The sequence below is a fragment of the Dermacentor variabilis genome, chromosome 3, assembly GCF_050947875.1.
Source record: "Dermacentor variabilis isolate Ectoservices chromosome 3, ASM5094787v1, whole genome shotgun sequence".
Classification (NCBI taxonomy): domain Eukaryota; kingdom Metazoa; phylum Arthropoda; class Arachnida; order Ixodida; family Ixodidae; genus Dermacentor; species Dermacentor variabilis.
Genome location: NC_134570.1, coordinates 217,084,087 through 217,111,803, shown reverse-complemented (window position 1 = coordinate 217,111,803; position 27,717 = coordinate 217,084,087). Strand labels below are relative to the sequence as shown.

Genomic DNA, 27,717 nt, shown 5'->3' with positions numbered 1-27,717 from the left:
ACCATAATTCATGAACATCTCGGTTATCGGCTTCTGTATGCTCAGTGGGCCCCAAGATTATAGGAATCACTGCCAGAAGACGGAGAGGTTTCGGCGCTGCCTTGACTCATCTGATCCGGTATAACAACGAAGATTACGACTGCTTGTCTACAGTGGTCACCTGGGGCGAATCATGGTGCCACTATTACGAGCTTCAATCACGACGGTAATGCTTACAGTGGAAACATTTGAATTCAAGAAAGAAAATGCCGTTATTTCTGCGAGAAAGGTGTTGTTGCCTTTTTTATATATGGTCAGGGGCCATTACTGATCAAATTGGCTAAAGTTGTAGAGACTATCAACCGTTTCCCATATTGAGAAACGCCAGATCAGCTGCGTGCCGCAATCAGGAACAAACGACGTGGAAAATAGACCAATGGGATCATCTTGCTCCACGAGAATGCCCGTCCCCACGTCGCTGATGTGGTTAACACTAAGCTGGCAAACTACAAGTGGGAAACGCTGCAACATCCATCATACAGCTCAGACCTGTCGCCTTGCGAATTCAACATCTTGGGGCAACAATCTAAACAGCTCAAGAGAACCAGGTTCATGTCGGACGATGACGTAAACGAGTCAGTCACCGACTTTTTAAAGCAGCAACCCAAGAAACTTTATAAGACGGGAATCGCGTAACTCGCTTGTCAGTGGGAAGAATGTCTAAGCGCTCATGTAGACTACCTTTAAATAAAGCGGGTCGTTTGTCGTATATTCGCATTGGCTCACTTTCATTTTACTCGCCCTCGTATGTTTTGCAGAGCTCCTGCTTTCTATACGGCCTCTCTGTTGTGACTGTAATTTCAGTGCGATTACTAAGGATACACGACCAGTTACAGCTGCTTCTCCGCAATACATTGGAACAAATGACAGCGTCATTAGGATTTTTCCCTGGCCACTGTATATGTATAACAATATAAGCAAGGTTCTTGAATGACAACCTTTAATTAAAATATGTGTTCTCAACTTATTCATTTCATGGCCTTTACATTTCTCTTTTTTTTTCTTTAACGTGCCAAAACCACATCCTGATTATGAGGCACGTCGTAGTAGGGGTCTCCGGAAATTTTCACCACCAGGGTTTTTTAACGTGCACCGAAATCCAAGTGCACGGGTGTTCTCGTATTTCACCCCCATCGAAATGTGGCCGCCGTAGCCGGGATTCGATTCTGCCACCTCGTGCTTAGCAGCGTAGAACCATAACCACTAAGCAACCACAGAGGGTACATTTTTCATATGAGCGGAATGCACTGCTTTGCTTGTTTAGAACTGATATGGTTGTAAAGTTCGTGTACTATTTTCTTCAGATATTAAATAGACAAAAATCATGGAACCATTGAAATGAGTTATTTCGCGCAAAATTTTTGGGATATACGAGTATATTCTTTTATGAGAAAATACAGATTTTACTTGTCTTGACAGTGCGTAGCGTTCAAGAATTCCTTTGCAGCATGGCAATGGCAGTTATTCATGTATTTGATCCCTCGAAAAATTCTATAAGGAGGAGGCCGAACTGTCCCAAGCCCCGTCCCGAACGAAATTTTTGGCTACGCCACTTGTGCGAACCTAAATATTTCAAAGATTCTACAACGTATTTATTCCTTAGGTCTTCTTCAATAGCTACTTACATATATTCAGCCAGAGACAGCACGCCTTCAATATATGAAGCCATTTCCAACTAACGACTTATATAATTTTCCTGAACGACATAAGCAATTGCGACAAAATCATTTGGATTTTTTCGCGAAAGAAATATCCTGGTGTCATCAGCGCACGGTATACTGTCACGTTGTCGTGACGATAAATAAACCATCCGCAAGACTGTGGACGAAACCAACTTTTTATTGGGCGAACGTGTGCCCGCAGGCACAAGTTACACTCAAGGCACAACGATAGCGGCGAACACATCGGCGACATCTGATCTGCGGGCCAAGCGCGTCCACTTTTATACCGGAGTCATCGAATATTCTGGAATATTTGCTGGTGCACGTGTCTTTCGGAGAGTTCTACATAATTCGTGTCGCGCATAAAATCAATCAGATTGCAAAAGGTTCACTGACAACAGGCAGGGGATATAACTCTCGATAACATGAAGGCGCATCCAGCACTGAGCGATAACATTTCATAGACGTTGAAACGCGATCGCCCAATAAAGACAAACAAACAACTCCTACCCACCAAACTCCCACCCCCAGTTAATATGCATCGTCCCGATGCTGCAAGCAAAACGGGAGAATGAAAAAGTAACAATGCAGTGAAGAAACGAAGTCTCAAAGTTTCTTTGCGCTGGCAAAATGGCTTAAGGAGCACAGCATGGATTATTTGAGGTCGCGAGTGGCACAGCTGTGATTGCGCAATACTGTCTGGCGCGACCTTATAGTCCAGTGCGCAATGTGTCGGATAACCTTGTAGGCTCCGAAATAGCATCGCAATAGTTTCTGACTGAGTCCTCGTCGGTGTATCGGGGTTCAAAGTCAAACACGGTCGCCGGGCTGGTATTCCTCTAAGCCTCGTTGAAGACAGCAGTGCCGGCTGTCAGTCCTCTGCTGGTTCATGATGCGCCAACGGGCGAGCTGTCGGGCTCCTTCGATGCGCTGGAGATAGGCGGCGACGCCAAGATTCTGTTCGTCGGTCCCGTGCGGCAGCATGGCGCCGAGAGTCGTCGTCGGGTTCCTTCCGTAAACCAGTTTGAACGGCGTGATCTGTGTTGTTTCTTGTACTGCCGTGTTGTAAGCAAATCTGAGAAACGGGAGCACGGAATCCCCTGTCTTGTGTTCGACGTCTACGTACATGGCTAACATGTCGGCGAGCGTCTTGTTCAGTCGTTCAATTAGGCCATTCATCTGCGGGTGGTCAGCAGTAGTCCTCCGGTGACTTGTCTGGCTATACTGCAGAACGGTTTGAGTAAGCTCAGCTGTAAAAGGCGTTCCACTGTTAGTAATGAGCACTTCAGGCGCACCATGTCGTAGCAGGATGTTCTCGACAAAAAAATTGGCTACCTCTGCTGCACTGCCTTTGGGCAGGGTTTTCGTGTTGGCGTTTCGGGTAAGGCAGTTGGTGGCCACAACGATCCACTTGTTTCACATGTTGATGTCCGAAAGGGTCCCAGCAAATCCATCCCAATCTGCTTGTAGTGACCGTCTGTGGCTGAGATTTATGCCCCGCTTCTCTGAAATTTAGTTACGTCACATGGCCTCCACGTGGGGCTCATTTGCTCTTTCTTGAGATGTGAGGTGGCAGCCCGACAACCTGTTTTACTGTGGAATAAAGTCAGTCGACTCTGCATTCTCTACCTGTCAAAACGTGTATTACTTGCCTCCGGTATACCGAGGTCTCAACAAGTGGTGGGCCAGGACTTTTATGTATTTCTTTTACTTTTTGGACAGGACCATGGACGACGCTGCTCCTACTCCTGCTGACAGAGAAGACGACACGATTACATCTCCTGTCATCGTCGCAGAGCCTTTGGCACAATAATATTCGAGTTTGGTTTATACAAGTAGGGGCCCTTTTTCAATTCCTGCACATCACCTCACAGACACCGAGGTACCTGCACTTCGTCGCCGTGCTACCCTCCGATATCGCCGATGCCACAGACGGCTTGTTAGCGGGCACGCCTTTGGCCACAGCATACGACGACCTCAAAGTCACGGTCCTACAACGTTTTGAGTGATCGCAACAGAGTAGGCTTCAGCGGCTCCTCTACGAGGAACTCGGAGACCAACTACCATCACAACTCCTGCATCGGTTGCGTCAGCAGCTGGGTGGCCGCTCCGCAAACGAGAGCCAGCTTCCAATTTTGAGCGAGCTGTTGTTGCAGCGCCTCCCACAGTCCGCACGCATGGTGCTTGCGGTTTCCCACGAGACGAGCTTCGATCAGCTAGCTGCATTCGCTGACCGCATACGCGACCGCTCGTCTGAGTCACAACTACCTATCACCACTGCGAGAGTCGTAAACCAGGAGACCAACCATTGCACCTTGAGAAAAGAGTCAACCGCCTTAACAGTGCACTGGAGAAGCTGACGACATGTGGCAACAGCAGCATGCGACATCGACCCTCGGGCAAGCTGCCTATTCTTCGTAGTCGACCGCCTCACTGGTACTCGCCTCCTCGTAGACACCGGACCCGAGCTCTCTATCGTTCCCGCCACGGCCGCAGATCGCCAACGCGGCAAGTCCACACCGATGCTCCACGCGGTCAACAACACTGCCATCGTGTCGTATGGGCTCCGATCAATAACGATAGTCATCGGACTCCAGCGCTTGCACAGATGGGTGTTTGTGATCGCCGACGTCAGCTTTGCCATACTTAAACCGGTGTTCCTCAGCCATGTCAACCTAGATGTGAGCGTTCGCAATCGGCGCCTAAATAATTACATCACATCCCTCGCTGTACTTGGCCTGCAGTCCTGCCTCCCCTCATCTGATATCCCTACGCTTCGGTCGCCCTTAGTGTACGACAAGGTACTTGCTGAGTATGCGCAATTCACGAATCTCCCAAACGATGCGCTAACCGTGAAACACAACGTGACGCATTATATCACCATCAGCGGCCCTCCTGTCGCCACGCGGCCATGGAGGCTCGCTGGACGGAGGTTTGAAGTTGCCGCCGTGAGTTCAAACACATGCTTCAGCTCAGCGTTATTCGTCCTTCCTCCAGCACATGGTCTCTTCATCTGGTTCAAAGCAGGAGAGTGGCGACTGGTGGCCTTGCGCTGATTACCGAAATTTGAATACCGTCACGACTCTGGATCAATATTCCCTTCCCCACATACATGTGTTAGGAATTTCTTCGCAGACACACAGATTTTAGAGGGAGCTCTTTAATAGATAAATAAAAGAAAAAAGAGAGTTCAAGACTGCCTCATAACTGCCTTCCTTCGCGGCCGCCATCTCTTTCCCCTGTGTGTCCAGCCTTGGCTTCTGACTCCGCTAACATTCGGCCATTCTGACAGCGAACTGTCCTCAGTTTACATGGTACAGTCCCGAAGATGCAAAGGTCTTTTGTACACACGCGTGCTACGTCTCGGCACGCTGTCCTCCTCGTCAGTACTTGATTGGACAGTTCTTGGCATCTCCCACCCCATCTCTTCATTTGACGGATGTGGGCGGTAGTCGAGTATACCCTTTTCTTTTCGTTCATCTAGGTCACTCTGTAGGTGTCCGCTGGGAGTATTTCAATCACAGTAAGTGGACCACTGGACTTCTGGGTTTTTGTTGAGGCGCCGATGGGCTCTGGAACGCAGCGCATGACCACTATGTCTCCGACACTCAGCTTGTCCGCTGTGAAGTGATGCTTGTCGAAGAACTGCTTCGACTTTTCTTGCTGGCTCACTATTCCTTTTTGAGCCATCTCTTGAAGTTGCTCCGGACATACCCACTCTTTATTCTCCGTGTTTAGCCGTCTGAGGACACCATCCTGCATCCGTGTTTGATATCCATGCAGAAGCCTGAAATGGCTAGTGCCTGTTGAGGCATTGTATGCAGTGTTTAGGTAGCTCTCTAACTAGTTGATGTGCTGATCCCAGTCCTTGTGAGTCGGGTCCTTAATTGTAGCCATCATACAAGGTACCAGAATTGGATTCACTCGCTCTACCTGACCGTCAACCCTTGGATGGTGAGCAGAGTTCAGTGTGTGAACCACACCATTTTCCTGACAGAAGACTTCGAAGCCGTGGGACGTGAAACAGGAACCACGGTCTGCAATGATGCGCTCCGGTAGTCCGAACTCAGTTATAAAGCTCTGCATGCAACCAAGTACATTTCTCGCTGAGGTGTCTCGCACGGGGTAGAGACGTACAAACTTGGTTAGATTGTCCACCAACACCAAGGTCCACTGGTGTTTCTTGGAACTTCTCACAGACGGACCAACATAGTCCACGTGTACAATTTGAAATGGTCTATTTCCTGGTGGTATCGGGTGCAGAAGTCCAGGCTTCTTTTCTCCTGGAATCTTTGTGAACAGACACTCGAAACACATATGAGTCCACGTAACACTTCCATCCGGGGAAACCAATAAAGTTCTTTGATTTTCGTCACTGTTAGGTCTGTACTAAAATGCCCCTGTAAGTCATGGAACTTCTCACACATTGCTTTACGCATGCTCTTAGGCATCACGAAAAGAAATTGTCCGTCTTCTTCCATGAAAAACAGCCTTCCATCCTTCAGTCGTAGGTTTCTGACCTTGACACTTTCTTCCTTGGTCCTTTCCTTGATTAGCTTCTCGAGGATTCGTGCGAGGTTATCCAAGTCCGCATCAGATCGCTGGATGATCACAACTTGGTCTTCTAAACTCACGGCAAGGCACACTTCGATCCTTGTCTCGACAACCTGATCAAGCCTGTCCTGTGGCGCTCCTATGGGTTCACGACTCAAATAGTTCACGTTTGCCATTTTCTCAAATAGTTCACGTGTGCCATTTTCTCACCTGCTCGGTGCTTCACCTCGAAGTCATACTCTTGAAGTAAGTCAAACCCCCTTGCTATTTGTGGTTTAAGAGTCTTGTGCGCATTCAGATACACAATTGTTTGGCAATCTGTTACCGTGTGAACGGAATGCCTAGGAGGAATGTACGAAGTATTTTCATACTTTAGACTATTTCCGTCAGCTCAAGTTCTCCCGCATGGTAATTCTTCTCAGCCCCAGGGGTGCGTTTACTGACACAAAACACCAAGCGCCATCGTCCTGACTAATTTTCTTGAAGGATCATTCCCGCAAGTTCGGGTTTGCATGCGTCTGTGTGGCGTTCTGTTGGAGCCGAAGGGTCATAAACGTCAGAACCGAAGGCTCCGTGAGTTCTTCCGAGCTGCTCGAAAGCTTCGTGTTGCTCCACTCCCTGTATAAACCTTGTTTCTTTCTTGGTCAGTGAAGTAAGTGGTTCTGCCTTCAAAGCATAATGGGGAATGAACCACCTTAAAAGTCCTGTCAGACCCAGAAATCTCTTCACACTGCGAGCATCAGTTGGCGTGCTAGCGTCCAATATAGTTTGTTGCTTCCCATCACCTGACTGCAGGTAGCCTTTCACAATCTTGACACCTTAGTCAATTTTTTCACTTCCAAACACACACTTTGGATAGCTTAAGGGTTAGACGAGCAGCTCGCAGAGCATCCAGTACTTCTTTGAGCTGAACCAGCAAGTCTTCCCAGTCCTTGGCTGGAGCAAGGTTTGGGTACGGGCTAGTTGGTATTCCATGGTATAAATCGTCACTTACAGCGCATACATAGACGAGGGACAAAAAGGACGACGAAGACAAGCGATGACTTCCAGTTGATTCTTGTTTTGAGAAACAAACGTATATATACTGAGACACCAAGACAAAAGTGCCACCTACAAAGCGTCAACCCGAAATGAGTATGCTTTCAACATTCATGACCTAAGATGAACGAGAGCGCATGTGCGACCTCAGAATGACCAGCTGTTTTTCTGTTAATGCGATTCATGGCTTACTGAGTCACCATTGACAATCGCTGCTGCTTCAATGATAAGTCTAGTACATTACTGAAGAAACCACTATGTTAGCTGGCATTCTAATGAATGAATGAATGAATGAATGAATGAATGAATGAATGAATGAATGAATGAATGAATGAGTGAATGAATGAACAGCAGGACCGTTTCTCAACCCGAACACCACGCGTTCAAACTGCCCGGTCTCACCAGGCGTGATAAATGCAGTTTTGGCCTTCGATTCCTCACTCAGTGGAAGCTGAAGGTATCCATTTGCACAGTCTAACACACAGTACATTCGTGCTCCGGACAGTCGTTTAAGCTGGTCATCAATGTTCGGCAAGGGAAAGTGTTCCGGCACCGTCTGGCTATTTAGCCGTCGATAGTCTACGACTAGACGATTTTCTCCATTTTTCTTTTTCTCGAGTAGCACTGGGCTAGCGTATGGCGAGGATGTATCGGTTACAATGCTAGTCGCTTTCCACTCTTTCTCGTACAATTTCTTGCATTGCTTCTCTTTCCTCTGCATTAGTCGGTATGGTTTGCAGCTGACTGGAGTGCTTCTCGAATACTCCGTGATAGCCATCTCCAGTTGGTTATAAATCCCCAACTCTGACAAATTTAGTGCGAAGCAGTCCATGCATTCATTCAGCATCTTCAGCAGTGCATTCACTTGTTCATTGGCGCCTTTCCCGACATTCAGCATGCTACAACCCATTGGCTTCGGCTGAGGCACAGGCCTCACGGGGGTTAACTCTTCGCTCCCTGAAAGCAGTTCAGCGTGAGCCAACAAACTTCCGTTGATCAGCTGTTGGTCTTCATATTTGTCGTTTAACATGGGTATCTGAGCCCTTCCGTGTTCAAAGCGAAGTAGCATTTCCTTACCAGGCCCACTAGGTAAGATCAGATTTCCTTCAATCTTACCGGTCTCCACGGTGACCCAACACACAGTTCTTTTGGACAGTACAATGGTTTCCTTGAGATGAAGTGGTTCCTTGGAAGGCTTCATCTGGGCAAGGTCGATGTTACAAATTGGAAGATAATCTCGGTAGCCAATCCTGAGTTCATCTCCTATGTCCTGAGTCCTGAGTCCAGGTTCTACCAACCAGCATGTCCACGGGCAAGGCACTGTTGTTGACAACAATCACCTTGTCCTTGCGGCATATCCGGTCATCGATTTCTATGTCATCCTGCGAGGTCCCGATAGGCCGAACTGTAGATGTGTCGGTGTTCCCAAACCCATACAAGCCTTGGACCCTGCACACAACTTGTAGGCTGCCCTTTTCAGCCGCTTGATGACGCAATATACAGTCTGAACTTCCCGGGTCAATCATCACGGAGACCTGGTGAGCTTCATTGATGGTCACTGTTTTCAGGAACATTGATGGACCCCTGTCATCTGTTGTATTCTCATTCACCACGAAGTTACAAACAGGGTTTGTTTTTGGATAGTCTCTCGCTATGTGCCCAGACCTTCCGCAACTTTAGCATTTTCGCTCCGCTTGATCACGCTTGGGCGGCTCTGGCGTTTTATTCGGTGGTCCCCCCACGTATTTGGTCTCTGACACGTACATTTGTTATCACTTGCTCAGGTGGACGCGTGACAGTCCAAGATCTTAAGGTTGGAGGCTTGGCACGAGGTGTCGTGGCACTTGGATAACCACCTTGTGGATTGGCCCCTGGTGGCTTCTGCATTCTAGCTTCGCTTATTCGCTGCAGTCTTCGCAAGTCAGCCAGCAATTCATCCTCGTCATTGTGTTCCTTCGCCGTCATGGAGATGCATGCGTCTCTAAACCGCAGCCCCGCCAACACTTGTTCCTTGGTATCTTGCATACCGAGGCCCAGTCCCCTGCGTAACAAGGGCTTTTAAAGGAAGTATGCCGTGATGGACTCTCCCTTCATCTGGACTCTTTCCTGCATTTGCTTCCACTTTTCGGCCGTGCTTGTCTGGCCCACAAATGTCTTTCTAGGCAATGTTGAAGTCCTCCCACGTAGTGAGGTAATCGACACGGGCCTGAAGCCAAAATCGAGCAGGTCCCTTCATGTGAAGCCTGGCGTTTTCTAGTCTGAAGCTGTCGGGCCAGCCGTGCAGGACCGCCATGTAACCCGATACTCTTCAGCCACGCCCCAGCTTCGCGGGATGAGCCCTCGCTGTCGAAATTGTGGGTGGCTTTAAAGAGGTCCGGCATAACGTGAAATGCTTCAGGTTTTCTCTCGAGGAGCTCCAGTAACCGCCCGTTTTGCTCCAGCAGAGCTTGCATCATTTGGGTTTCTTGATTTCCGCCGCCAACTGCCATCCTCGGGGTCGTCTAGGCGTCTCCCTAGGCGTACACACAGTTTTTCGCCTCCAGCTGGGGGTCCAAGCTTACGACGTCACACAGAGCGTCCGCACACACGTTTTTCAGGGAAACACAAAGGGTCCCTTTTACGGTCAGTACCTCACGAAGACGGCCTCAACGCAGCGCCCGTTGAAAAGTCAGCGAGCATCACCATCAACGCAATCCCACGACATCGGCTTCCAGGATCGCTACACCACGAACCTTTCGGTGTATCCCACTTCTGAGATGTTAGAAATTTCTTCGCAGACACACAGATTTTAAATAAGGGTGCTCTTTAATAGATAAATAAAAGAAAAAAACAGTTCAAGACAGCGTGACAACTGCCTTCCTCCGCGGCCACCTTGTCTCTCCCCTATGTCGCCACCCTTGGCTTCTGATTCCGCTAACACATGACTTCGCTCGTCTTGCAGGATCCAAAATTTACAGCAAGATCAATTTGATGAGCGCATACCACCAAATTTTTGTCGAACCTAGCGACATTCCGAAAACAGCAATCACTACGTAGTTTGGCCTATTTGAATTTCTCCGTATGCCTTACAGTTTGAAGAATGCGGCGCAAAATTTTCAAAGGTTCATGGACGAGGTTTCACGCGAAATCCTATTCATTTTCGTCTACCTTGACGACATTCTCGTTGGAAGTCGCACTGACCAAGTGTACAAAAAGCACCTCGCCTTCTTTTTGAGCGACTGGATGAACGCGTACTAGTCCTAAAGCCCCCGATATGCATTTCCGCAGTTGAAGCCCTGGATTTTCTCAGCCATTGCATTTTACCCAAGGCATCAATCTGCTGTGCCGGACTGAAAAAAAAAACGCCTGCCTTATGTTGGTCCTGCGAGCACGAACACTCATTTCAGGAAGCCAAAACGCGGTTGGCTACTGCAGTGTTGCTGATTCATCCGTTGCCCGACGCCCCAACTCGCCTTATGGTAGACACGTAGACCACGGGTGCAGTGCTACAGCAGCACGATGGCACAGACTGGATACTCCTGGGTTTCTTCTCAAACCGCCTCAAATCCACAGAAGCTCGCTACAGCACATTCGGGAGGGAGATGTGGACCACCTATTGCGCTATCAAGCATTTCTGTAGTTTTCTTGAAGGCATATAGCTTCTACATTCTGGCCAACCACAAGCCGTTAAGCTTCGCTTTTCAAGAACAACCGATCATCGTGCTCAGAACGGGAGGTACGGCAACTTTCCTTTATCTCCAAATTTTCTACGGACATCCGCCATATCTGTGGGACCGAAAGTCAGGCAGCTGACGCACTATCGCGGATCAGTGCTGTGCATGCTGGCCATGTGGATTTCCAAGCTCTAACCTTCGCCTAGGAAAATGACTTCGAGCTGCGCCAATTGAGGGAAACAGGCTCGTTGCTCCAGCTTGCGGAGGTGCCGTTTACCTACACAACAACATTGGCCACGTGTGACACATCGCAGGCAGCTTCTCGCCCGTATGTGCCGCATTTGTTTCGGCGGCCAATATTCAATTCACTGCATGCGTTAAGCCATCCCGGCATCAGAGCGACACACAGCCTTATCACAGACCACTTCATATAACCAGGGATCAACAAAGGTGTTCGAAGCTGGGCAAGAAGCTGCAAAGCATGTCAAGCCGTGAAAGTGACCAGGCACACACGTTCAGCGGTGCGGCCGCTTCGGTCACGTACATTTGGACTTGGTGGAGCCTCTTCCACCCTGCCAAGGTTTCAGATTCCTCCTCACGTGTGTCGAACGGTACTCAACGTGGCCTGAGGCGACGCCTCTGCAAGACCTTACGGCCGGAACAGTGGCGACCTTACAGCCGAAACAGTTATTCTTTGCGAATAACTACTGACCGAGGCCGACATTTACGAAGCTTGCTTTTCTACCCTGACGAGACTGCTCTGCACGCGCCTGGGTAACACCACGGCTTAACCCCCCCCCCCCCCCCATAGCAACGGCATGGTTGAGCGTCTCCACCGACAACTGAAGGCGTCATTGACCGCAACGCTAGACAAACAGCACTTGGTGGAAAGGCTACCCCATAGTACTACTGGGCTAGGAATAACAATCAAGGATGACCTGGGAGTCAGTGCCCCGAGGTCATCCAGATGCTCGATGGGCCAGCGATCCGCGTCACAGGCCACCTTTTCGGCACCCAGCAAGGCAGTCCCCCAGCGGCGGCGCAGCACTTAGGCTACATTCCTAGCTCGACCAGCTTCGACCTACATCCCCACGTATCACCCGCGGGCAGCCTGTGTTTAGTTTTCCGACAACGGAAACAATCGCGCACGTGTTCCTGTGGCGCGTCTCTATTAAGCCGCCGTTGACTCTTTCCTACGAAGGCCCCTTTCGCATGGTGTCGCGTTCAGAGAAAACCTTGAAAATTTAAGTACGTGGCAAAGAAGAGACAGTGTCGTGCGACCGCGTGAAACCCGCCTATGTTGAACGTTAATGCTTTATTCCTCCCGCCATTAACACCTAAGACTCCGGCATTCAAGGGGCGGGGGGAAGCCGTTAAACGACCATCCGTCCCTGTAATTTGCTTCCCGCTTCTGTGAAATTTAGTTACCGTGCCTGGCCTGTACGTGAGGGTTATTGCCACCTGCTCATTCTTGGGATGTGACGTGACTGTCCGACAGGGGCGCCACCCCTGCGATTCGGCAAACCTGTTTTACCGTGGAATAAATTCAGTCTACTCGTCGTTCTCAACCTGTAAAAACGTGTATTGCTTGCCTCCGCTAAACCGAGCTAACAACATGCTGAAACGAAGGTCAACGAGGCTCGATCAGGTGTAGTAATCCTGCTGGCCTTGTCGGTGGTGTCTTTCATCGCTAGCAGGCTCGACATGTTTTCACGTAACGGGCGACGCCGGCCACCAGGTGCCGCAAATAGTAATGCGACTCTTGAAAGCGTACTGGAAAACCAGAGCTGCCCGGCTGTCTTATACTTGTGCAGCTGGTGCAGGCGGTGCAGCAGTTCTGACTGGAGTGCTGCGTACACAATGAGAAGGTAATTTGCGCGGCATGGCGAAAAGTTCTTGTTCACCAGGACGTTTCGAAAAAATAACGTCCACGATCCGCGCCTAAATATCCTCATGGAAAAGTCAGTCTTCCCTTACAAGGACTCAGCAAGGCATCTTAGCTCCGAGTCCACTCGCTGCAGGGGTGCTATGCAGGATGCGCCGAGTTTCTAGTTCACCCGAGTTTTACCCGAGTTTGCTCGACGGCAGTCAGTGAATTGAGATAGCGTGCAACGCGCAAAAGCTACAGGCAAAAAAATATGTAGACAAAAAGCCGCGTATGACAACATGAGCGCACCCTGCGCTGCTCGCTGCTTACACGTTTCAAGCGCAGCAGGCGGCACAACGAAACGCGCCAGCGCCGCGTATTGTTATCAACGGATTATCGCAACTTATCAATACCATGACTGTCCCGCTTTTTATCTGTGCACTTGCCGTGAGCCGCTTGCCACGCATTTCTCGGGCGCGTCATGGGCGTGCCTGCCCTTTCGGGCACTATCTTTCTATCCTCCGTCGAATGCGAACAGGGTTCATGCAGCGCATTCTTGCACCTAATAATAATAATAATAATAATTGGGGTTTTACGTGCCAAAACCACTTTCTGATTGTGAGGCACGCCGTAGTGGGGGACTCCGGAAATTTTTGACCACCTGGGGTTTTTAACGTGCACCTAAATCTAAGCACACGGGTGTTTTCGCATTTCGCCCCCATCGAAATGCGGCCGCCGTGACCGGGATTCGGTCCCGCGACCTCGTGCTCAGCAGCCCACCACCATAGCCACTGAGCAACCACGGCGGGTCCATTCTTGCACCTACACTTTGCTCAAACGAATACGTTAAAATACAACAAATAATATGACAAATTTGTTTATTTCTTTGGGTATCTGCTTTTCGTTTTGAATGCTAGAAATTTCCGATGACAAACGGAGATCGAGCAAATTATTATGTTTTGCACTACTTGCCGCGAGTGGCGACAGTGAGGCGAAAGCTTCGAAGCGTACACATTAAAGAGAGTCGCATGCACGAGGGAGTTCATACGGTGATAAGTCGCCTAGGGGCGCTGCAGTGCTATTCTCAATAAAGTAAATCATAACCACTCTTTCTCTGTTAGGCGAATGAAAACGCAGCGCCGCGGTAGGGCTGTTCATCGCAGACGCTTCACTAGACTACCAAGGCTCCCACTCTACCCACTAAACACGACACACTAGTTATAGATACGGGAGCAACGGCTGCCGCTGCAAAGTGGCAGTACATTATTTTATGGTGCGTAGTGACGCAGTTCAGTGAAAATGTGCCAGTTTATCTTTGTGCGCGAATGCATTGGGACGAAGTGCGTGCTTCCCAGCGACACAATACATCGCTTGTCATCGCTTGCCCAGTGAAGGTGCCTCTGAGCGCATGTACGCATCATTTGTGTTGTGCACTCCCAGGGTGCTTGCTGATTACCTCTGCTGGAGCCAACAGCGATCGCGGATGGATATCGTAACGACACCACAGCAATCGCATTTTGGCAGGTGACAGCTCTTGTGTGCAGTTATGAAATGAGACATCGAACGCAGGAAGGTGTTGGAACCGTTGAGCGCGCACTGATTGTGATGAAGAAATGCCATTGCACTGTGTCTAGAAAAGCGAGCGATTCTCGGACGCTGATCGTGTTTACAACGCTGTGGCTCCGATACATCACCGATGACAGAGCAGCTATCTCAAACGACAACTGCGATACGCACTCCTCAGCATCGTCGTCCCCCTCGGCGCATCGCCGTTTTGCAAGCAGCTACAGTGACGTGCCGATAATTGTTTACTGTGCACTACGTCGCCACAATGCAGGCAATGAAACCGTGTTGTGGCGCCATCTCAGCCCGAGAATATATATGCATAAGCCAGCAAGAGTCAACGCTTTGTTTTTGGTAGTGGTGCTCAGTACATCACCGATGACAGTGCGTTGTGCGTGTTTTATGTCGGCGGTCAAGATTGTTGTTCCCTCTCAGCTCGGCACCGCGTCGCTGTTGCCGAAAGATAAGTTGGGCGTAGCCCAACCGTGGTGGGTGGGTGCACAAGAGTTACATGCCTCACGCGGGGCGTGACCTCTGGTTTTGATTGACAGGTGAACTCGTGCTAAACTCGTGCATCGCGAAACCCTCTCCGAGTTCAACTCGGGAACATGGCTGCGGCAGCAGCAGCCTGTTTCATTGCATCCAGCGGTAGCAAGCGTCAGTAAGACCGTCTGGACCCGTCCACCTACATCACCGACGTCGAGTTTCAGCGTCATTTTCGCCTGTCGAAGACCTCAGTGCGCTGGCTGTGTGACGAGCTAGGCGAAGACTCGTCTGTGGAGACGAGTCTTCGTTGCAGCGCGAGATGCGCAATTCGTTGCAGCGCGTGATGTGGATGTTGGGCCAAGCCTGTTGTGCCTATATATGCATTTGTGGCGAAATGAAAATGCATAGAGAATCTTAGTGTGTTGGCTTGCATGAAGAAAATACTTCAGAGTGTTTGCTCTGTTCACTGTTGATGCATGTGCCATAGGTTCAGTGTATCTTTCTCTTTCTTTTTTTTTGGGTGGGGGGCAGTGCTATTCTGGATGGACAGATCATATATTTTCGTCTCATAATGAGGCTTTAATTCTTAAGCAGTAGAACAATGCAGATCCAATGCTCCGCAGAAGTCGGTGTGCGTGAAGATGTCATGAACCAGCAAGGCAGTATTACATATCAGGAGGATTGTGGTGCAGATGCCAATGAAAACTGGGTCTTTAGCCCGCCATGATAAAAATAAAAATTGCAGAGCGAGTAGACGTTTTGCACAGCTTTAGAGCAATGATTAAAGAAAACGTAATATGCTCAAACGTGTAAAAGCTTGCCGCAATGCCAAAGTAGGATGAGCGACATGCATTTTGGCATTGAACATGTCCTGTAACTGCTATTTTTTTATTGTAAGCCTCGCGATCACTCCTTTCCCTCCGGCACTCCCTTTACTGAAACGTGGCACTGTATTTCCATTGGTGTCGTGATGGTGATGGTGACGGCAGCAGTAGGCTGGTTAATGCTTGCCCCTTTGATTCCTGTGAGTTTAGTGGTAAAGAATATGGCACGTGCGTACACCTGTGCTGCAAAATGTAACGCTTGTGGCGATTTTTTTGAGAGCTAATTTGTTTTGGGACATTTCAAAGATGTGCGACATGGTGGCCTAATAACTAGAGCATTGGTGAGATTGAAGACTGGGTATATTGGTACAGATGCTTGAAGTTGAATTGCACAACAATTAGACGGGACACAAAGAAAAGAAATACACACAGCAGAACACTCTGCTGTGTGTGTTACTCTTCTTTGTGTGGTGTCGAATTGTTGCGCGATCCAACTTCAAATAGAGTATTGGGCTTCTTTGATGCAGACCGAGGAAGTGTGAGCTGTTGGACAATATGCCAGTGCCTTGCCATACAATTATGGAAGTCTGAAGATTTGCAAACAAAGCTTTGTTTTCAAATCCACCTGCTCATCTAATACAAGCACTGATTGAAAGAATCTTCATACAGAAATAATGGTGAAATGGGAATGGCCTTTGAAAACTGTAATTTGTATATTGATTCTTGACATAATAGCTGCCACACCGGACTCAACAATTGTACTGGACAGGCAGTTTATTTCGTATGTGGAGCACAAGCTTCCATTACATGCTATGCAGATAACCACGTTTAAGTTTTTTTGACATGGTACACAACATTCACTGTAATCTGTTTTTGATTCTAAAAAGTGCCAAACACGATGTCTTTTTCAAGGACGTCATGGGAATATTTGGCGAAACCTTTTTATAGCCCCTCATAATGGAAGGGCGGCCAGCCAGCTTTGCTTGGATGCCTTTATAGATTTCTGTTCCTGATCATTGTGTGCTATCAAGTTGCTAAAGTCTATGCAACCAGTGCAAGGCATTACGTGATTCGGCAAGCATTACGTGAGTCGGATACAACTTTAGGAGGCCGTGGAATCTTCACTTCAAAGGCACGTGAACACAAGCCTGCACCAATGGGCACGCACTCTAGACTGACGTTGGGCCGCCGGACGCAGAATACCGGCCCGTTGGAGAGGGACTATTTCTTTAGACTATTCCGAGTGGTTTATGATGGGTTCATGAACGATGTACAGAAACAACACAGAAAGTTATTCAAAGTGATTTGTTAGGTATTTACGAAATTTTTTGCGGTCAGTACAGGTAACGAAGTTGTCAGGGAGCGTATTCCTATGAACGATTGCATCAGGAAAGAAGGAAGTAGTCATGGCAGATGAGCGGCCGGGTAAACGCGCTGTGGCAGAGCTGTGAGTTATGCGACAGGAAGTTCGTAATGGGGTGGTGGTTTAAGAATGTTGTGCCTTGAGCGTGGATTGTATAAAAAAAGAGTGCAGCAAGCAAAGACGTGATATGATGCGGCGAGACTTCAGCGTTGGTGGACCTATTGTTTGCTTCAAAGAAGTGACACTAGTGTACCGTGAATAATGTGAAGTGATGAAGCGGGCGGCTCGGTTTTGAATGGACTCCAATGATGCGGCTAGGTAATCTTGAGATGGATGCCAGACAGCAGAAGCAAATTCGCGTTGTGGACGGACAAATGTCACGTACGCCAACTTCTTTACCTCTGGGGATGCATTCTTTAGATTTCTTTGTAGATACCCGAGTGAGCGCGAAGCTTTGCGACGTATTGTTTCGATATGTGTTATCCAAGAGAGTGATGACGTCAAAATAAGACCCAGGTACTTCTAAGATGAAGTAGCGCTGATGTTGACAGAGCTAACGCGATAAGTGGAATGAAAGGGACTGCGCTTTGGGGTAAAAGACATAGATTTACATTTCGATATGTTGAGAGGCACGTGCCATTTTTCGCACCATGGCGAGATGGCATCGAGGTCACGCTGCAGGCAAAGAACATCGTCAGAGGAGTTAACAGTGTTGTAAACTACGCAGTCGTCTGCGAAAAGTCGTGGTTTACAATGTATGCTAGTAGGCAAGTCGTTTACTTAGATTATAAATAATAAAGGGGACAGACAGGCGCCCAGAGGGACGCCCGAAGTCACATCGGTAAGAGGTGAGCGGTGATTGTTTGCGGAAGTGTATTGTTAGCGCCCGGATAGGAATTGTTCAATCCATCTGAGTAAGTTATTACAGATTCCAAGTCCAGATTGTTTTTGCAGTAAGAGCTTGTGAGGCATCTTGTCAAAAACTTTTGAGTAATCTAAGAAAACGGCATCGATCTGCAGGTTTCTATCCATGATAAGCCGAATGTCGTGGGTGAATTCGGCGTGTTCGGAATCACACGATAAGTGTTTTCGGAAACCATGCTGAAATGGGTAGAAAAAATTATTGCTTTCAAGGAATTTCATTAGGCTTGAGGCTATAATGTGTTCAAGTAATTTTGAGGGGATGCTTGTAAGGGAGATTGGGCGGTAATTGGTAAGGTTCGAGTGGTCACCTGATTTAAATATGGGCAGGATATTAGGTTTCTTACAGTCATCGGGAACGGTCCCCGTTTCTAGCGATTGTTTGAATAATACGCAGTGTATTTGTGATTATACACGAGAGGTGTTCTTCAGAAGTTTACTACTAATACCATCACAGCCAGCCATTTCTAATAGCGGTGTCCAAAAGGCAGATACAGGGCACCATACACTTGAATGTTCATCTTTAGGCACTGAGACAGTGTTGCGTGTGCTCATTTCAATACTAGCGGTCCGTGAGTACTGCTGCGCCGGTTTCGCTCCACCTCGAAAGATGGCCCCACGCTGTGTGACCAAGCCGCGGAGACCATTCGGCACGCCGCGGGGACCTGCCTAGGGCCGAACACTTGCAAGCAACAACTTCCACGCGAGATTAGCAACAAAAAAAGAAAAGAGCAGCGGCACATGCTGAGTGTGCTGCACTGTCGGACGAAGAAAAGCGGTTGAAGACGGTGGCACCACAGGCAGCAAAAGACGCCATATGGACGCGATTGTTCTCGGTCACTCTCGACGACAGGAGACAATTGCGCCCATGTGGACCATGGCACAGTACGGCGTGCTGCGGTGTCGTGCAGTGTGGTGTGGTGGGGTGTGCAGTTGCGAACATGCACAACATCAATTATAATATTGTGGCTAGTGTCATCTCCAACTAATCTGATTTTTGGTAACCATTTCATGTACATCTACCCTCGATTGCGGCAGAGCCATCAATTTTGACATGTTGTAGGTTCGTGGGGAAGAAAGCTCGTGAAAGATCTTTAGGCTAAGCGCGCCAATCACTGCATCACGCGCTTTTCGCGCGATGGTGAAATGAGGCTCCCTTTCGTTGGTGCTGCCTCGGACAAGCTGGCGTCATCATGTAAATGCAGTAAAGCCGGCTCCCAGAAAAAAGCGCAATAGCGCAATGCTTTGAGGAAAAGCCCTCCTCACAGGCTTTGCGTGCCGTGGCAAACTTGACTTACATCCTTACGAACGTCCTCGCATCTACCGCCACGGGACAGTCTGGAGGTTTCCACGCGCTGTAGATCCCTCACCTGAAGCAAAAGCGCCATAAGAACAAGGTAGTAGAGAAAGACAACGCTGTGAACGCATATTTCCATACTGTCATGCGCTGTTTAGTTCGGAGACTGTCGCACCAACCTAACTCGTGAGGAAATATAACAATTACATGAAAAGGCACAAGAGTCGACACAAAAATACGCGCACTGCGCTGTGCATCCCTTCGTGTTTCCTTTTGTGCATTTGTGTCTGTGAGGTGTTTATTTTAGAAATGTAAGCGACATCAAAAAGAAAAGAAAAGAAATGAAAGCACCTAGGCTAGTGCTTGTCTTCTCGAGCTCAATTCTACAGATTCCTCTTTACATAACGAAATGCTAGATTTGCATTTCTGTGCCTTCTAAGCAGTGATGCCTGTTCTTGTGTGTTCTTAGTTACGCTATCTTCAACGATGGCGTGCCAAGTTCATAATTCTTATAAACTTGGCAAATGATTCAAATCGCCAGTATAGAACTTGATCGCCGTATATGGTGCAAATGAAAGATAGCATTTGTGTATCATTATTTTCAGTACTCACCAGAGATCAAGTTCTGGCACAAGCTGTCCTTTTCTTCGTTGCTGGTTACGACACAACAACAATCGCGATGTCGATGGCCGTCTACTACCTAGCAAGAAATAAGGAGATTCAGGCTCGCCTGATAGACGAAATCGAGGGTGTCCTTCAAAAACACGTAAGTTGGATTTCTTTATTACACGAAGTCTACACTTGAAAAAACAGAGGCAACTTTATGGCTGACGTGTACCGAATACTTCAAGTGGGTAGTTTTATTCTCTACTTCGAATATAATTACTTAATACTCGTTGTCTGCGTACATCAATATATCATAAGATGCGCATCGGTTGTCTTCGAAGTCTCCTCGATGGCAGTTTTTATATTACTTTCAAATAGGAAGCGTGTCGGGGGTGACGTAATAAGAATTGCATAAGCAGTCTGCCTTATTTACAGCATTGCAGAGAATTGTAGAAACGTTAGGCTACAAGTTCACTATAGCTTTGCACGTGTATCTTAAGAAACTCGTAAGATATATTCCAGTAAGCTAAAAAAGCACGACTTGCCGAAAAGTTCACCTTTAGAGGAAATAAATTACGTCTTACGAATGATGTGAGGTCACAGCTTCACGAATGCCAGTTCATGGTGTACCTGGGAAAAATATCGTCAATGCTTGAAAGCGTTGTGTGGCCCGTTGTGCAGTGTGTTTCGTAAATTTCTGGAGACCGCAGCTTTTATTGGAACGGCCCCACCTCCACAGTGTAAGGATTTTTGGCGCTGGGTAAAGAATGCATAATATTAAATAAACAATAATTGTACGTGGAAGCTACATCGCATACGGTGCTAGTTGTAATGTACTGACAGCTTTAGAACGTCTTGCTTACCTATATAATTGCTATAAACAATTATCTATTCTCACTTGCTACTTTCTTATGCATTATACAAGGTTAGGTTTACGGAAAGCGGCACACCAGGTTGATTGAAGCATAGGCGCAGAGTTTTCATTTTTCCCGGGGGGGGGGGTGCTCTGGCTCGACCAGCTTTTCGAACCCCAAATATATATATATATATATATATATATATATATATATATATATATATATATATATATATATATATATATATATATTATAGTCAAATCACAGAAAGCCAACAAAAACTGCCACCAAGGAAAATTACTGTGGTGCTTAATCAATGAAATACAGAAGCGCTAAATTAATGGAAATGAAAGTGGTTAAAAAAACAACTCGCCGCAAGCGGGGACCGAACCCACAACCTTCGCATTTCGCGTGCGATGTTCTACCCCATTTCTTCTCGTATATATATACATATATTAAATAGATAGATAGATAGATAGATAGATAGATAGATAGATAGATAGATAGATAGATAGATAGATAGATAGATAGATAGATAGATAGATAGATAGATAGATAGATAGATAGATAGATAGATAGATAGATAGATAGATAGATAGATAGATAGATAGATAGATAGATAGATAGATAGATAGATAGATAGATAGATACGTTGCACTTGAAGCAGCCTCGTGTGACCACGAAGAATTGAGCGCTGATGTTACGGCGGTGTGTGAGTATGTACAAGACCTCATATTAGGAGTAGTGCTGCAACATCTGACCTGATTTGTGGAAGAACCGTTTATTCGGTTATTCGATACACCGGTTATTCGAATTTCAAAATCGGATAACCGGAGTGATCGCTTATTCGGTTACCAGTAACCGAACAATCGTATAGCCGGTTGTTCGGATACCCTGGTATTTGTTCACCTGTACCTGCGACCAAATTACCTCTCTTTCTATTTTGTATTAGATGTTTAGTTATTATTGCAACCAATCGAGCAAACGCGATATCCTGTCTCCTTAATGTCCTTACCTTTCGTTCTTAAATTTATCTGTACAAATTGTTGTGCTTTCTAAAATAGTAGTGCAGTTTTCCCCCATGAAAATATTCCAAGCGCCAGCTATTTTAGTCAAAGCGCCGGTCACCTTGACCCGAGCGCCAAATAACTTATTCTGCGTGGCACGCATTTTAATCCGAAGGCTAGTGAATTTAATCCAAAGATACATTTGCGGAGGAGTTATAGAAGTTCAAAACAATGAAGAAATGTTATAATTTTGCGCCGACAAAACATAACTGAAGAGCTTTCCTTAAGAGCATTGTCATGTGACTACAAAAATTACTTTCCCGTACGATACACCATAGAAATATTTCATTGCTATGTACATTATATTACTGCAATGAACAGGTCATGCAAAGCGTAGCTATTTGAAGATTTTGCTGACGTGGATTGAAAAAGAGCAGCATCCTTCAACAAACTGTTGATTTATAAAGCAGATAAAAACAAGCTGAAAAGAGCGTCACGCGACCTCTCATCATTTTGTTTTCTACAATGCCCGTTGACATGGATATCAAACGAATGAGCTTCGAACAATCTCTGCGATTATAACCACGTACCCATAGTCTGCGGTAACTCATACTCATACTCTGCGCTAACTCTGGCATCATACAAGATGTGAACGTGCTCGGCAATGAGCGCTGCAGTTACCATATGATGGTAAGATGCCGAATTAGCATAGACTTGAGGAGGGAACGAACGAAACTGGTACATAAGAAGCCGATCAATGAGTTAGCGGTAAGGGGGAAAATAGAGGAATTCCGGATCAAGTTACAGAACAGGTATTCCGCTTTAACTCAGGAAGAGGACCTTAGTGTTGAAGCAATGAACGACAACCTTATGGGCATCATTAAGGATTGTGCAATAGAAGTCGGTGGTAACTCCGTTAGAAGCGATACCGGTAAGCTATCGCAGGAGACGAAACGTCTGATTAAGGAAAGCCAATGTATGAAAGCCTCTAACACAACAGCTATAATAGAACTACCAGACTGAAATAATCAGAAGAACAAGAATGGGCTGGGGTGCATTTGGCAGACATTCTTAGATCATGAACAGCAGGTTGCCGTTACCCCTCCAGAGAAAAGTGTGTAACGGCTGTGTCTTACCAGTACTAACGTGCAGGGAGGAAACCTGGAGGCTTACGAAAAAGGTTCTACTTAAATTGAGGATGACACAACGAGCTATGGAAAGGAGAATGGTGGGTGCAATGTTAAGGGGTAAAAAGATAGCAGACTGGGTGAGGTAACAAACGCGAATGAATGACATCTTAGTTGAAATGAAGAAAAAGAAATGAGGGGGGGCATGGACAGGGCATGTAATGAGGAGGGAAGATAACCAATGGTCATTAAGGGTTACGGACTGGATACCAAGAGAAGGGAAGCGTAGCAGGGGGCGGCAGAAAGTTAGGTGGACGGATGAGATTAAGTTTCCAGGGACAACATGGCCACAATTAGCACATGACCGGGGTAGTTGGCGAAGTATGGGAGAGGCCATTGCACTGCAGTGGGTGTAGTCAGGCTGCTGCTGCTGCTGCTGCTGCTGCTGCTGCTGATGATGATGATGAGGAACGCATCTGACATCACGTGGAAGAGTGTGGTATGGGCTCTCACGTAACATTCAATAGCATATTCCTCTTTCTCAATCATATTGAGATGGATATCAAATGATCGGGCTTCGAAGGAGCTCTGTGATAGGAGCTCTGTGTGGTACATATAGCGAACGTCAAATCACGTGGGAGACGCTGTCCCGTGACCTCACGTATATTTCGCTGGGCCATGCTTGATTGCGAACCATACCGACATGGATATCAAACAATCCGGCTTAAAACAAGGTCTGCGATGGTACGCACTCCACTTACTTCAAACTACGTGGAAAGAGTCACGTGACATTACGTAACTTCAGCCACACCATAGTTAATTACCAACCATACCGACCTGGATATGAAACGAACAAGAAAATCAAAAGCTATGCGATGGTGCACATGTAGCTAACGTCAAATGACGTGGGAAAGGCTGTCACGCTACCAGGTATCTTTCACTGGCCCATGTGTGATTGCCAACCATATTGACATGGATATCAAACGATCGGGCTTCGAACAAAGTCTGCGATGGTACGCACGTCGAGTACTTCAGACCACGTGAAAAAGAGTAACGTAACATCACGTAACCCTTGCAAGCCCATAGGTAATTTCCAACCATTCCGACATGGACATCAGACGAACTGGAATCGAGAGGACTATGCGGTGGTAGCAACGTAGCGGAGCTCAGAGCATGCGGCGAATGGTATCACGTGATCTCACATATTTTTCGCTGGCCAATGTGTAATTCTTAACCATACTTTCATGGATATTGCTCTCCGCGCGTGTGGTATTTAATTGCTTGAACGAGGCGTGTGGGCGCCATCCCTCGAGAAAAGAGGAGGAAGTACGAACTGGGCTCGTCCTGGGAATCTAACCGGTCAGCGCTACAACCGCTGTTGTAAATATAACCTGAAAATAGTTGCTCGTCTTACTTACTCGTCCTTCGCATAACATTGTCGTAAAGGTGGAACGATCCGCGTACTCGCCACGGAGCTCCGAAGCGGCCGCATCGTCGTCTTCTCAGCCATGGCTTCCGATGGAACCACCCCGTCGCCACCTAAACCTGCGGCGCCAACCACAAGGTACGTTACGGTTCCTAGCGTCCGTGATCCTGGGGCATTCTCCGCCCAAAATGACATTGATGGCGACGACTGGATCACCATGTATGAACGTGTTAGCCAAAGCCACCACTGGGACCCTACCATCATGCTTGCCAATGTGATCTTTTATCTGGACGGGCCACCGCGTGTCTGGTTTCGCACCCATGAGATCGAGCTCTCCAGATGGGACATTTTCAAAGAGCGGCTTCGCGACCTATTTGGCAACCCGTCAGGTCACCAAGAGGCTGCGCGAAAAGTGCTTGCCACCCGTGTCCAGTCTTCGACTCAATCGTATGTCTCATATCTACAGGGCTTTGCCGGAAATTCTACGTGTACAAGACCGAGGATGACAAGGTGGGCAATATCGTAAAAGGCATCGCGGATGATGCCTTCAATTCGCTCGTCTATAACGACGTTTCTACCGTCGACGCCATCGTCAAAGAATGCCGCTGTATCGACGTAGCCAAAAGCCGCCGCATCGTCCCACAGTTTTCCCGGCTTCAAAACACCCCTGCCATGTCATCTTGTTCCGCTCTTACCACCACACGACCATTTAAAGAGAACGTAACACGCATCGTTCGCCGCGAGTTAGAAGCGGCGAGTCCGGCCCCCCTTCATTCACGATCCCCTGACGGTACCTTTGACTAGGTGGCCCCCACTATTTCCGTTATTGAAGCACTTACACGGCAAGAAGTTGCAAACCTTGGCATCCCTACCACCTGCTCTGTCTCCCGACCTGATTAGGTACCCATCCCCATGTCCACAACCTGTAATGACCAGTATTTCGCTCCCAGACCACGCAATCCTGCTGAATGGCGAACCCCAGACGACGAACCAATGCGCTTTCGCTGCCACCGCGTTGGTCATGTATCCCACCACTGCCGCACCACCTGGATGCCGCCGTACTAGAGCTCATTCCCTGCTTCTCGCCGATACGCCGACGCTCGTCCTTACTCACCTCGCCGTTAGTAGCCTCCTTCTGATGCCCCTCACAGCTGCTCTTCCGTGCGATCGCCGTCACTCCCCGTCACACCAGCCTCCCCGCTTTTCTTCGCCAAACAGACGGACGGAAGACTAGGCCATGTAGTTCTTGGAGGTAGCGCTGCATCACGTTCGTCCTGTCCAAATCTTCCGTTAACGCTCCTCACCAACACGAACCTAATTGAAGTAGACGTAGATGGTGTTCCGTTGACGGCATTAATTGATGCTGGGTCCCAAGTGTCCATAATGAGCCCTAATCTATGTCGTCGCCTCAAAAAAGTTCTTACCCCTGCCATCACTCGACCCGTACACTCGCCAATGACGCCACTGTTGCCGTCAGGGGTATGTGCACTGCTCGCATAGGAATTACTGGCCGCCAAGTTGCAGTCCTGTTCGCCATGCTCTCCAGTTGTCCTCATGACCTACTCTTTGGACTCGACTATCTGACAACGCATGCTGCCCTCATCGACCGTGCCACTGGTACGCTGTGCCTCAAGATTTCTCTTCTTTCCGACGGTCGCCTCGAACAACCGAACACCCTCTGCACTACACCGTTTGTTCGCTTACCTCCAAAAGCCCTAACCTTCGTCGAATTGACCTCAACGGCAACCATGCCTGATGGCGACTACGTCGTCGCACCTATTCGTGATGTCCTCCTGGCGCGCGACATCTCTGTCCCACACTCCGTCGTCAGCCTTGCTGCTAATCGGATGGGTCTTCCCGTTGTCAATTTTGGGTTGACAAAGCAAGTGTTAGCTGAAGGCATAGCGGTGGCCACGATCCAATGAGTCACAGACGACCACGTCACTGCTTTTACAGCCGACGCGTCTCCAGATCCTCCTGATTACCCGCAGGATGCCTTGAACCTCGATAGCCATGACGTCTCGTGGTCGCTGCGGACCTCGCAACTGACCAAGCAGCTGCCGTATATCGCCTTTTGCTTTCCTACCGCGACATATTTGACACTGACAATCGACCACTTGGTCAGGCGTCCTTTGTTAAGCATTGGATAAACACTGCAGATACTGTTCCCATCCACAGCCGACCGTATCGCGTGTCCCCGGCAGAGCGGCAAGTTATTCAGCAGGAAGCAAACAAGATACTCGCCAGAGTCATTGTTGAGCCCTCGTCGAGCCCTTGGGCGTCGCCAATCGTGCTCGTCAAAAAGAAAGATGGCACGTGGCGTTTCTGCGTTGATTACCGCCACCTAAACCGAATTACTAAAAAAGCACGTTTACGCTTTACCACCAATCGACGGCGCTCTTGATTTTCTTCACAGTGCCAAATACTTTTCGTCCATCGACCTTCGATCTGGTTATTGGCGAATTTCCGTCGATGAGCAAGACCAAGAAAAGACCGCTTTCGTCGCTCCAGATTGCCTCTACCAATTCAAGGTTATGCCGTTCGGTTTGTGCAATGCCCCCACCACGTTCGAACGGATGATCGACTCTCTGCTTCAAGGTTTCGAATGGACAACTTGCCTTTGATACCTCGACGACGTCCTTGTGTTCTCTCCTACATTTGAGACGCACCTTGAGCTCGTCGCTGCTATCCTTAATGTCTTCTGCAAGGCTGGGCTCCAACTAAACTCGTCGAAGTTCCACTTCGGGCGCCGACAAATTACAGTGCTAGGTCATCTCGTTGATGCTTCCGGAGTACAACCCGACTCCGAAGACCCGAAGAAGGTTCAGCAGTAACGGTTATTCCTGTACCTCAGTCTGTCAAAGACGTGCGGAGTTTTTTGGGGCTTTGTTCTTATTTCGGACGGTTCGTGAACGATATCGCAGGAATCGCTTGACCACTCACTGAACTTCTGTAGAAAGACGTGCCTTTTACGTGGGGTTCCCCTCAGGCCGCCGCATTTTCCCGCCTTATCATGATTCTCACCAATGCACCGGTCTTGGCCCACTTTGACCCGTCCTCACCTAGAGAGGTCTAAACTGATGTCTGTGGTTATGGGAACGGCGCCATGTTATCGCAACGCCAACATGGAGACGACCGCGTTATAGCCTACGCTACCCGGCTCCTGACAACTGCAGAGTGCAACTATTTGATTACCGAGCGCGAATGTATTGTTCTCGTCTGGGCTGTTTCAAGGTTCCGCCGATATTTATATGGCCAGCCCTTCTGAGTAATCACAGACCATCATGCGCCCTCTTGGCTGTCGTAGTTCAAGGATTCTATTCACCGACTCGGTCGTTGGGCCCTCTGACTACAAGAATATCCCTACACAGTGACTTACAAGTTGGGACGCCGACATCATGACGCAGATTGCCTCTATCGCTACCCAT

At 48.1% G+C, this 27,717-nt stretch overlaps 1 protein-coding gene and 1 pseudogene across 1 annotated transcript in view; one reads left to right on the top strand and one right to left on the bottom strand.

The window, feature by feature from the left end:
- LOC142574424 (cytochrome P450 3A9-like) overlaps positions 1–27,717 on the top strand; it is a 421,036-nt gene that overhangs the window by 289,927 nt on the left and 103,392 nt on the right. Inside the window, exon 10 of the mRNA XM_075683508.1 lies at positions 19,872–20,032. Within this exon, the coding sequence (XP_075539623.1) occupies positions 19,872–20,032 (161 nt within the window). The remainder of the gene's footprint in view (positions 1–19,871; positions 20,033–27,717) is intronic.
- LOC142573857 (uncharacterized) lies at positions 5,008–9,781 on the bottom strand (annotated as a pseudogene).